Source organism: Diabrotica undecimpunctata, chromosome 5 (genome assembly GCF_040954645.1).
Source record: "Diabrotica undecimpunctata isolate CICGRU chromosome 5, icDiaUnde3, whole genome shotgun sequence".
NCBI classification, from domain to species: domain Eukaryota; kingdom Metazoa; phylum Arthropoda; class Insecta; order Coleoptera; family Chrysomelidae; genus Diabrotica; species Diabrotica undecimpunctata.
This window is the reverse complement of record NC_092807.1, coordinates 143,302,698-143,315,940: the sequence shown is the minus strand read 5'-3', so window position 1 is coordinate 143,315,940 and position 13,243 is coordinate 143,302,698. Positions and strand designations below refer to the sequence as shown.

Sequence of the window (13,243 nt, the reverse complement as noted above, 5' to 3'; positions counted from 1 at the left end):
TTTAATTTAAATTTCGATAAATTAAGGAAATAGGACTTAAAAAAAATTATTTATTTAGCGTATATCGTATATGGACAATATAATTATAAATTAAAAAGGGATAATTCCAATGAGCTGGCAGTATACCATGTAGTTGAAAAACTCGAACATTGAAGTAAAAAACTTCTTTTGTAATTGGTATAATAAATTAAAAATTAAATTTAGAAATCCAAAAGGATCAAGTTCAAAACGTTTTCGGACTAATCAGTCCATCTTCGGTGAACCTAAAAGCAAGTAATCCCACCAAATTAATAAAAACGTAAGGTATAATTTTGACTGTTATAAGCAAACATGTGGTTAATTACTTACTTCGTAGTACTTGCAAAATAACCTCAAAACCAAACAGTCTACATGGATTAAACCATACTCAAAATTGTTTAATTATCTGACAATATGCCGATGGACTTATGAATACTATAATTCCACTATTTGGAAGAGTAATTTCATCGTTTGAAGGCAGAGAAGTGGGGAAAGACGTATGAAAATCCAGTAGCGTACACTCAGTTTTATTTTAACGTTAATTATATTATATTTTTTTAAATATTATTTGTTTGAAATACTGGCTGTCGCGGAAGTTACGCTAAAACGTCTATTGACGTGACCTGACCAGGTTCTAATTTTGTTAAGATTCTCTTAAACCAGCGCTCAAATACTTCGGAAGTCATTTCTTCATGATAATCTCCTGTTTTTCTTGACTCATATTGAAGCAAACCATTATCAAGAAACCCTGTATCACTTCCTATATGTATAATGATTAAACGTCGTCCCTTTCCTGATGGAGCTTTTAATCCTGTAAAGCAGTCTTCTATAAATGCTTCGCGTTTACTTTTGACATTTAAATCTTGACAATATTTTCCAACTGTATGACCTTCGTTAATCCAGGTTTCATCAAAATAATATGTTTTCCGTTCAATGCTGCGAAGTGTGCGTATTTCTTTAAAATATTTTCTTCTCCACACAATAATTTCTTTTTTTTTTCTAATAACACACTTTTTCTGTTTTTACATATCGGAAGTTCATTTCGCACATACGAGATATCTTGGGTAAAAAGTAATAGTTTTCGAGCCCTTGAGAAATTTTTTCAGTGTTGGAATTTTATTACTCCGAAAATAAAATGTCTTGTCTCGTCATCCAAAACAATGTTTTTTCTACCTGTAGTTTTAAGTTTTACTTGCTTTTTATTTTCCGATGTATTTTTAGGCACATGGTAAATACAGCTAATGGATACTTTCGTTAAACTGCTACAAATATCGACCGCTTGGCTAATATTAAATGCCATTTTTCTGCATCATGCAATTCAATTCTTTCATATCGTATCACTACTTTCTCTTCTGACGATTGAACATTTTGCTGTCTTCTCTTGGAACAACTCGGTTGTTCGTCCATTATATTTTAATAATTACAGAATATAATTAAAAATTTACTATAAAACGACAAACTTCAATAACACTAGGATTATCACCACAAACTTCAACCGCAAAAAATATAATCACAAAAGGCAACAGAAGTACTCCCGCCAGCACCGCCTATGTATTACCTATGTATTAGTTTTTCAAAAACTACACAAGGAAGCCCTGAACTTAGTATTTTCACCACCAGAGAAAAAACCCAGTACCTTCTGCTCGATTACATATACAGGCAAAAATCAACAAAAATAGCCAAACACATAAAAAAGAAAGGAATAACACCAGCTTTCAGAACAAATAACAACCTAGGCAAATATATTAAAAACAACAAGAGCCAACATAAAAAACACTTACACAGTGGTGTGTACAAACTTAAATGTGGCGACTGCCCAAAAACTTACATTGGTCAAACAGGTAGAAATTTTAATAAACGAATAGCAAAACATAAAAGGGCTTTCAATAATAGAAAAACAGATTCTACATACGCACTTCACCTTCTAGATCATAATCATTCTTTTAATGACGAATTTAAAATTCTACACATTCAAAATAAAGGCCTTAAGCTATCTTTGTTAGAATCTATGGAAATCAACAAATTAAAAAACACAGATATAATTCTGAATGACCAGCTTAAGAGAAACAGTTCTCCCCTCCTCAACCTATTTCATTAGAGACTATAAAGTGTAAACCCATGCCAAAAACAGATCACTTGAGAAAGGCAATCAGCCGAAACAGCTGTAGTGATAAGAATTTAAAATAAATTTTGTGGAAGTTTTGAAAACAAAGTTTTCAGTGTTTTATTGTTACATAAAATGAATTTCCATCAAGTAACGGTCGAATCCATCATGTATATAAAAAAATTTTTTTTAGAGAATCGGTGAAAAATAAAAATCTGGATAGCTTTCCACTAATCACAGAATTTAGAGAAGTACTGAAATCGGATATACCCGAAGCTTTCTTTAACGAGTTCCATACTCCATCTGTTAAATTTACTTGAAAACTTCCATAATTATTTTCCTGAGGAATTCCACGACAAAATTAAAGAAAACTTTTGGGTTGCAGGTTCATACCTTCCTATGTTAAAAAAACTAGCTTCCTTAACATCTTAGCAGTGTGAATGGCTGATAGATTTGACATCGGATTCTGCGATAAAAAATATTTTGAAAGTAAATCGCTAGTAGATTTTTGGTAACTTAAAGACGAATTTAAAATTTTGTCAGGTAAAGCGAAAATTGTTCTTTTCCCTTTTGCAAAAACATACTTATGTAAAGCAGTATTCTCTGCCTATGTGGCCACTAAAACAAAATATAGATCCCGACTAAATGCGGAACCTGACATTCGATTGCATTTATCCCAAATTCAACCGGATATTACTAACCTGTGCAAATCAAGGCAGCCTCATTCTTCACATTAAAATGAAGACATTACGTTTTTTAAGATTTTAAAAATAGGATCTTTGTGTTCATTTTATTTTTGTTTTTCGTTATATGTAAATAAGTTTCTTATGTTTGCGATTAAAAAAAAAATTGAATAAAGTGAATAGAAAATAATGTAATGGTTAATATCCCCTTTCAACTAATATTACTCGTTCTCTGTGGCACCTATGTAGGTTTCAGATGCACTATGGTAAATGCTCTCTACAGAAATTTCTTTCCTGAATAGTGCTCCTTGACCAAAAAACTTTGAGAAACGCTGCGCTGGTCTAAGAGATTAGAAATGGAAAAGAACTTATCTATTATTTGGTGTAATGTTATGAATATGTGTTGAGAAAATTTTATGAGAAGTGTAAATAGTTTCATTCCAGTATTACCATTATTGTAAATATACACTTTAGTATTAAAAAAATCTTAGCATTTCTTCAAATATTTGTAAAGTTTGACTTACCAGAATATTGTACTAAATCAGTTTCCTTATTAACTATTGGTTTGTGTTTGTTCCTAGAAATTATTATATCATCTATGGTTTCATCTTTACGTAATTTGTTACTTTCTAATATTAATCTATCTTCCACAAGAAAACATTTATTATCATCTATGGCAGGATTATATTTATCATGCTCTTGTTCTTTTAAAGATTGAAGCTCTCTTGACATGATTGACAATTTGTCATTTTTATTTTGGTGTATTTTATCGGTTAAGATTACGCCTTTGACACAATCTTCATTTTCATTTAAAAGTGGACTTGATGTAGACAAATCTTTTTGAGAATCACACAGTGACAAATTAACCATATTTTTACAATGTGTTTTGTCAACTTTCTCAATTAATATTTCTTCTTTTTTAAATCTAAAGGGTATGTCTCCAAACGGCTGATTTTTATCGGAGTCTATTCTCTTTAAATCATCTCCGATATCTTTTACGTCACAAATCTGTTTTTTGCTCATGTTTTCTTTCGTTCCAATTTGTGACATATTATTTTCTTCAATATTTAGATTATTTTCTACAAACATTTGCTTTTTCAACGCTTTGGTTACTAAGTGCTTTTTAGTTTCACTATCTATAAATTTAGTTCTACCTTCACCTTTGTTAAAATGTGAATTTTTTAATACCTTCTTCTTCACGTCTTCTGTAAGTTTTTTTACGCAAAAAATATCTCCTTTGGTCTTGGTTGGCTTTGTAGGATTGTCTTTATATTCAATATTTGTGTCCAGAGAAGTAAAACATTCTTCGTTTTCTTCTTTATCGAAGTTTATTTCTACGCTTTTTATGTCCTCTAAATCAACTGTTGTCCCTTTTTCTTTATATTCGCGTTTAAATTTTTCTTTAATCTCAAAAACCTGTTTTATTTTGTCCTTGTCTTCTCCAACAAAACTTCGTTCTGTATATGCTTTAGTTAAACTTTTTTTGATGTTCTTTTGTATTGTATTTTTAGCTTCTTGTTTTTTTATTACTTTTTCATCTTTTATGTCTTCTTCACTCGTTATATTTGCAACATTACCTTGAAAAAGTTTTCCTTTTTGCTTTGATCTCATTTCTATATCAACAATTTCTTTTTTTAGTGTTGACATTCTTTTATCCAGTTTATCTTGACCTTCGTCTTCATCTCTTAATCGTTCACCTTTTCTTTTTTTTATGGAATTCTTTCGTTGTAATTTACTTCTATCGCTTGCTCCTCTAATTTCTTCAGATTTTGCCCTACTTCTCTGAAAATAAAAGAACTGTTAAAGTTACTATCACAACATAAATTACTAAGACCAAAAACAAAAAAAAAATATTCAATAAATTTAAAGGAATTTCCTTTTATTACAAAAAAAACGAATTAAATCAAATAAGAAATCGTAAAATGGTACACCTAATTTATTGAATATTTCTGATAAGAATCACGGTAAAAAGAATATTTACATAAGCTACTAACTCATGAGAATACAGAAGAGGTGAAATATGCTCCTGTAGACCTGTCAGCTGAGGGAGAAATTCATAGACTTTTCGAAGGTAAAATTATAAATATAATAAGTTCTTAAAAAAATTAAATGGCACCTGTAACCTTCGTCACTGTCTAATTATAATTTAAACATCAATAGTCTTTTATAACTACTAATAGTTAGACAAATTATATTACCATAGAAAATTCAAGTTGATAACTATCATAGAATTTGGCAACGGCTACTGAACTTGAGACCTGAGACACTAGTTTACGATATATTCACTTCCGATCAATACTAGAAACTAGCAATACCTGTAGCATAGTGGCGGTGCCCAACAGTTTTAAGAATTCGTTTTGTGTCTTTTAAGACAAATGATGGTTTCGGTTGCAGAACAAAGGTTTGTTTAGTTATTTAGAAGGGGAAGTCGAAAGAAAAGTCCTAAGAAAGATATTTGGACCTATTAACGAAAACGACATCTTCAACTTGGGAGGTTTTAGCATATTTAAAACGCCACGCTTGCCGAGCGGGTTGGCGAGTAATTCTATGCAATTCCTAAAATTAGGGGATTGCCACTTCCGCCATTAACGCCGTACAGAAGGTATTCTTCTCCGCCGTGTCTGCCGTTGTGGACTTCATCTGTGACCCTGGATAAGGGACTTTCCCTGATAGGACTATCCAGAGGAGTTCCTACCTGCTACCCAACATCGGTTAAGAAAATATGCTTAAACACGAAAACAGCCAAAACATCTAAACTTCAACCTAATACAATTAAATTACTAAAAGAAAGACGAAACAGAACAGATCGAACTTCGGACAGCTTCAAAAGTTTAAACAAAAACGTGAAGAAAGAAATTAGGAACGATCATAGAAACTATACTAACAATCTAATAAAAAATATAATACAAGATAACTGCAATATGAAAGTACTCAAAGCAAAAAACTCAAACGGCACAAGAAAAATCATAGAAATAAAAAATGAGAAAAACGTCACCGTCCGAGACAGAAAGGAAATAAGCGAGGCCATTGAAAAATTCCACACTAAATTATACTCGGCAAATACACAACCACAACAACGACGTACTGAACGAACAATAATTAACACCGGCTCAGAAGAAATACCGGACATAACCGACTATGAAATAAGAATGGCCCTAAATCAACTAAAAACGAATAAACGTCCGGGAGAGGATAAAATTACAGTCGAAATGTTGAAAATCGGTGGAAGAAAAATAGAACAGGTATTAAATATTTTATTTAATAAAGTAATTGATGAAGGATGAACACTCCAAAAGGAACTGATATAAATCTGAAGAAATATAATGTCAGAAGCTTACAAGAATATAGCACTAAAATCTTATACCAAAATAAATTAAATGAAAAACTACTCGACGAATAATACCTAACTGCTGAAACCAACCAATTATACGAACATATAACTGACTGTATTCACCACGCAGCAAACAATATGGAGAAATAAAAATATCGGGAAAGAAACGAAAGGCAGAATTTACAAAACAGTTATCAGACCAATAATGACATACGCGACAGAAACAAGACCTGATAGAGAGGACAAAAAAGATGTTAGAAACAGCAGAGATGAAAACACTTGGAAAAATTAATGGTAAGACACTAGATCTAGAAGTACAGATATACAACGTAATGCAAGGTGGATAACATCAAGAACTGAACAAGGAATAAAAGAGTAGAATGGAACGATCATATAAGCCGAATGACAACAAATAGAGTAGTAAAGACGGCAAGAGACGTTTCCCCAATAGGAAGACGATCAGTAGAAAGACCACGAAAACGATGGAACGACAACTTACTGGAGGCACATTAAAAAAACAAACAGAGTCATGTCTATATAAAAAGAAGAAGAAGAAGAATTAAGTCATCGAACTTAAGTATTAGTTTGAATTACAATCCCCTCCAGTGACGTCACTACCAGAGATTAGGAATCAACTGTAGGATCTTAACACGTTTGTTTTTAATTTAATATTGTAACAAAAATTGTATATGTCGGCTTCTGTGGTAAGCACCAATTTAACAAGAAAGGGAGTTGGCAGATGTAGTGGCCAATGTAACAAAAATGAAAAAGATTTGCTCACAACAGAATATTGTGAGACTTAATACCGCTTAGCTAGCAGACTATTCCAGAGGATGAAAGGATTCGGCCAATTTGTATCCCTCTAAAAGACAGTCACCTGAAAAATAATATGACCAACTGATAGAATTGAGAAAAGGTTGATGTTGATAAATGTTAATAAGAAGGGTTGATATGGTATAAGCCAAGAAAAATTCTTGCTGCAATTAATTCTAGAAGGAAAAGTAGAAGGAAAATGGGGACCAGAAAGAGAAAAAATTTCTTGGTTAAAAATCTACGTACGTGGCTCAACACAACAACCACAAATCTTTTCAGAGCTGAAGTTTGCAAAATACAGATTGCCATGATAGTCGCCAAAATCCAAAACCGGTAGGCAAAAAGAAGAAGTTATAAATATTTCACATACAGAGAATGTCGATAATTAATATATTGATCTTTGTTTTAGTAATACGGGCATTCAAGTTACAGACGATTATTTTTATACTCCCGTATTCTTGGAAAATTAGATACTGGTTATTTTCGACAAAGACAACATAATCTGATAATGAAAAATTTGCTGAATTAAGTCTAGGCTAACTCTGTGTGGACATAAGTAGAGACAAGTACTCAAAATCTAATTTTTTTAGTTAACGTCATTTATATAAGTATATATATATATATATATATATATATATATATATATATATATTAATTAACATAACAATTTAAAAAGTGTATTCTTACCTTACTTTGAGGCTTTTCAGAGCATGAACTACATTCACAGACTTCGTCGTTCAGAACTGCTAGCTGACCATAAGCAACTTGAAGATCATTGTTCTTAAAATAATAAAGTTTCAAAAATAATTGTGTTAAATAAAACAGAGCTAATATTTTTATCGTTATATATAAGGAAAGTTGACACTAAAAATGGAGTTAAAATAGTTGCTGAAAAACGGAAGCGATAATATAATTTGCCTAATATAGCAAAAAGAGCAATCCCGAACCTTTCATATATATAATATTTCCGATACCTACTCTATCTCTAAACTCCAGTTTATCTGATAGCAGAAAATCCGATCAAATTTCTCTAAATATGCCGTTTACGTTACAAGAATTATCAGACACACTGTACCGTTGTAAAAATTTAGCTGCAGGTCTAGATAACATTCCCTTTATCTTTGTTGAAAATCTTTCTAGATCTAGTCTAGCTAAACTGCTTGAAATTTACAATTTAATATATATGGACCAAAAGATCATTTCCAAATTTGTGGCAAAAATCCATAATTATTTCTGTTCAAAAGCAAGGCAAACCTTTAACTGATCCAAATTCCTACAAAACAATTTCTCTCACATGTACAATGTGCAAACTTATGGAGAAAATTATCAATAAAAGACTCCTGTGGTACCTACACAAATATAAAATAATAAATTTGGCACAATCAGGTTTTAGATCACATCGAAGTACAGTAGACAATCTAGCAGTCCTCCAAACATCAATCATCAACGCATTCCAGTGTACACAAGACGAAATAGCTGTTTCATTTGATATCGAAAAAGCAGTCGATACTCTGTATAGGTCTCCTATTATAGCTAAATTCAAGGAGTATAGTATATCTGGAAACAAATAGAACCTTTAACGTAAAAGAAAATGGCTAAATCTCTAGGACTTTCTAATAAACTACTGGCATTCCCCAAAAGTCGGTATTAAGTCCTAAACTCTTTATGCTTGTTTTAAACAATATATAATGTAAAAAAATTAAGCTTCTAGTCAAGTTTGCACTCTACGCAGATAAATTGATTAATTTTCTGCCGAGGCAAAGACACTATTGTCACTTGCAAATTGCTTTAGAATGCTACTGACCAATTGCTTGAATGGACTTCAGTAAGCGGATTTGCCCTTTCTGTTGAAAAGACAAAAATCATTAAGTTTTCTCGCAGGACAGCCAATACTATAAATCCTAAAATTACTATAAATGGTACTTGTCTACCGGCAGGAAAGAATATACGGATTTTAGGACTCACATTCGACAGTAAACTTACTTGGAAATGCAATTTAAAATATCTCAAACCTAAGTGCATGACAAATCTTAACATTTTAAAAACTCTGCTCAATCACCATTGGGATGCAGAAGAAGACTCCTTACTTCAGATTTATAGATGTCTTCTTCGTTCTAAAAAATACTCCTACAGTTTCATTTGTATGTCAGCTAGCTCATCAAATTTTAAACTTCTTTATTTTGTATACAACATTGCACTTCGAATCTACCTTGGAGCCTTCAGGTCGAGCCCCGCAGAGAGATTATAGAGAGAAGCTAATAAACTTCTCCTCTGGCTACGTCGCCGGCAACTTCTTTTAAAATATCCGTCTCGAATCTCAGCTAATACCGAAAATCCCACCTACAAATTTAGTATGTAATGACCTTTTAAACTTTCCTTCTCCTATTAATTTTTAATCTATGCCACAGTTTCTCTCACCACATCTAAATAACATCAACCTTTCAGCCATAACTATAATTTTTATATTACCTAAACCTCCTTGGAATAAATTGAAAGCAGATTTTAATCTCTCATTGATCAATTATGATAAGCATGGAGACAAATCCACAATTTTTAGACAAACCTTTAAAAAATTTATTGCTAACAACAGATCTGACCAAATTGTATACACAGATGCTTCCAAGAGTCTTATAGCTGTTGAATGTGCTGTAACTTCAAACACAGATTTAATCATACCTTGTAATCTCCCGCTCTTCTACTGCATACATACTGCTAAATTATTCTCTATTCTCCAAGCTACAAACTTACTATCACCAGAATATAAAAATGTAGCAATATGTATAGACTCTTTAGCGTCTATCTACTCTCTCAAAAGTATGTACACGGTACATCCTTTGGTTCAAGCTATTCAAAACTCTTTCGATGGTTTAATCTCACTGGGATTATCCATAACTATGATCTGGATTCCGTCTCATGTAGGAATCCCTGGTAACGAACTAGCCGACCTCTTTGCAAAAAAATCTGCATCTTCTAATATGGAGACTGAAAACATACAATTATATACAGATTTACAGTGGTATTTTAAAAATATCATCCAAATGTCTTGGCAAGATCACTGGAATAAAATCCATTCCAAGATTCGTGATATCCATCCCACCGGTAAAAAGCTTGAGTTTCCTTCCATGATACGAAAATACAAAATCTTAATTCGTCGATTTAGAATCGGCCATACAAGACTAACTCATACATAAACATTTAATGACTTCCCAAGATCCACCTACATGTATGTACATACGGTTATATTATTCTATCTGTTAAACATATTCTCCGTCCGGCTCGCGGAGATAAGAATACGGCCGGGGTCAGAAAGCCCTGCCTGTCGTAAGAGGCGACTAATGTGTAGGAATTGGGAGGTGGAGAGCCGTCGCTTGAGGTGTCGGGTTGGTAGAAACGCACACGGTCGCTTCGGCGACACGGTCACCGGTCTACATTCCTAGTATCCGAGACGAGACTCTCGTGGGCCACTCTACTCTCATTCCAAAAGAGCCTGGTGAGGTTGAACGAGCTGGGCCCGTACATACCTCTCCTGACCTCGGTCAGGCGTGGTGTGGGTGCCCCGGCACGTACCCACCGGGAGATCCAAGAGTGGTAGAGGAGAGATCCTCGGCGGCGACCTGTCTACGCGCGAGGTGGAAATTCCTCCGCCTGCCGAACCTACCCGCCCGTGGTGTGGGAATAACGGGTAGGCAAGGTACTCGCAACACAGGTACTACGGGGAAGGTGGAGCCCCACGAAACGTTTCTGGTATACGTGGCGTGGCACCTTCACTTTGGTTTCGGACTCGTAGGGGCAGAGGTTTCGATAACGGGCGTATGCTGAAAGGCCAGGTAGCCCAGGGTCCTGCCAGATTTTAAATTTGGAGGGCACAAATGCATTGCAATGTTAAACATATTCTCGTAGACTGTCCCTATTTCAACAAAAACAGACAAAAGAATCTTTTGTGTCGAAACTTACAAATATTCTCAGCTCGCTAGATTAATTTCAAAACCTTATTAATTTCCTCTATGAAACTAAGCATTACCAAGGAAATTTAGAAGAGGAAACGGCGTTAGAATTTAATAATTAATAATTGTACCAATATTTAATGTACAAATGTATTTCTTTATTGATTGTAATGTTACTGTATATTCCTGTAATGCAATGTAATAAAATTTTACCTGTGTCAGTGACCTACATTGTCGAGACACGTAAATTAAATAAAAAAAAAATTCCGATATTCAAAAAAGTGTACAGTACAGTTAATAAAACAGATTAAACCTATTTAATGTATGAGATGTGTAAATAGCTCAGATACCAATATAAAGAAGCTTTCTTGTTCTTGTGGTATTTGTCGTTCCATGTATGTCTGCATGCGACATTTGATGATTCTGAATAGAACTTTACTTGGGTGTCAAATAAGTGAGTGAGGTGTAGTAACACTTTCAAAAAACTGATACTTTTTCACAAGAGTAAAATTAATATAAAAAAACATATGAATGTCTGAATTCTCCAGCGAATTAACTATCTAACTATGTGTCACACATGGTATACTCCCTATTTAAAATTTTAGGGTTGGGGTACTTGAAGGGAGGGGGTTGACAATTGACAGATATCTATATCGTTAAAAGATGTCCTCTTTAGAATAAAAATTGACATGTTTTAGCATTTTCACAAAATCAAATGAATATTGCCAAATATCAGAGTAGACTCTTTTGAGTGGCTAAGCCTGTATAGTTTACTTTTATGTTTACCTCTAAGATAGATATTATAATCTTCCGAGTTAAAATTAAGTACAAACTTAATTGTAGCAAACATAATCTTTAACATACGCAGCGAAAACAAGAGCTGAGACGTAGCTTATAACAAAAAATGATTAGAAATACATTATAAGAAATTATAGGAAATTATAAGAAATATACTTATGTAAGAGGAATTTCTCTCAGAAGTAGAAAAAAGAATGAAGGTACATTAAGAGAAACTGAAGTTTAGCACTTGCTAAAATAGACACCAGCACGACACCGCAAATGGAGAGATCATGTTGACAGAATGGGCCCAGGATAAATCGCAAAATGGACATAAACACATAAACCCAGTACAAAAAACCACTAGGAAGACCTCTAAAATAGTCGGATGACAGCTGGACATAAAATTAAAGATGGGCATAAAACTATTAGTCAAACAAAGTCTGTGATTATTTACCAATTTCTCCAGTTTTACTTTCTGTTCAGACGTCACATCTAATTTAGAATAATATACATCTATAATTTTTTCTAGGTAGTCAATTCGTTTTTCTAATTGTTTTATTTTTTCATTTTTAAAACACAAAAGTACCTCGACCATATGTTCTACAGGGACTAGTTTCCCAGGATATAGACCCTAAAATATATATTTATCAAAACAGAATATACTATATTAAAGCAATACCAATAGTACAATACATTATTTATATTTAAGTATAGGTTTAACAATGTATGAAAGATAATGTTTATAAAATTAGATAAATTTTGCTTACCACACGATCTTTTGCTTGGTAATCTAATATATGCTGTCTTCTTTCCTCTACAACATCACTCCAAGCTCTAAGATCTGTTGCTGATGAATATGTTTTCATACGACCCTCTGATCTTAATCGGGGAGGTTCTAAATAACTGCTACTTTCAAAGATTCTTGACCCTTTTGTAATATAAGACATATTGTTATTTAGGTCTTATTATACTTTCTAATTCAGAGTATAAAAAATAATGAAAATGATTTGTTACTAATGTCTTTGTCAGTCATATGACAAATTATTGCCATAAATGAATTCTAATTTTGTGTAATAATATATCACGTTATTGGTGACGTCACGCCAAATTTGATTAAAAACTATTTTTACCTAGGTTCTAGGTTTGTATTTCTTCGTTTTTCATCTACTTATAGACTTTTTCAACTACTAGACTATATAAGAAAGAATATATATAAAAATATAAGAAAGAATACAACAACAAAAATTATACAATATAAACAGAGATTAAAACACAAGAAAGCCTTAATATTAGGAATAGAGCCCTAAAATTATACCCAGCGTGGTAATCAGTAATAAAAAATCCCTAAAAAAAAAACACCTAAATCGCGAAGGAATATGTGGATCCAAAAATTATCGTCTGAAACTGCTCCCGGGTACCCTGCAAGTCATACATATAATCCTCAACATCTAGTTATGGTCTTCGACCATGACAAAGATTACTAAAAACAACTCTATTCACTACCATTCATACACGAGTATCCTTGCATCCAAATTAAGCTGCATTTAAACTTGAAGTCTAGAACTAGTTT

The 13,243-nt window shown here is 32.9% G+C and overlaps 1 protein-coding gene across 1 annotated transcript in view; it reads right to left on the bottom strand.

The window, feature by feature from the left end:
* LOC140441909 (uncharacterized) overlaps positions 1-12,702 on the bottom strand; it is a 91,131-nt gene extending 78,429 nt beyond the window's left edge. The window contains exons 1-4 of the mRNA XM_072532907.1: positions 12,441-12,702; positions 12,128-12,304; positions 7,637-7,729; positions 3,330-4,587 (exon numbers count right to left, since the gene is read on the bottom strand). Coding sequence (XP_072389008.1) covers positions 3,330-4,587; positions 7,637-7,729; positions 12,128-12,304; positions 12,441-12,620 — 1,708 coding nt within the window. The 5' untranslated portion in view covers positions 12,621-12,702. The remainder of the gene's footprint in view (positions 1-3,329; positions 4,588-7,636; positions 7,730-12,127; positions 12,305-12,440) is intronic.
* Positions 12,703-13,243: the final 541 nt, after the last annotated feature.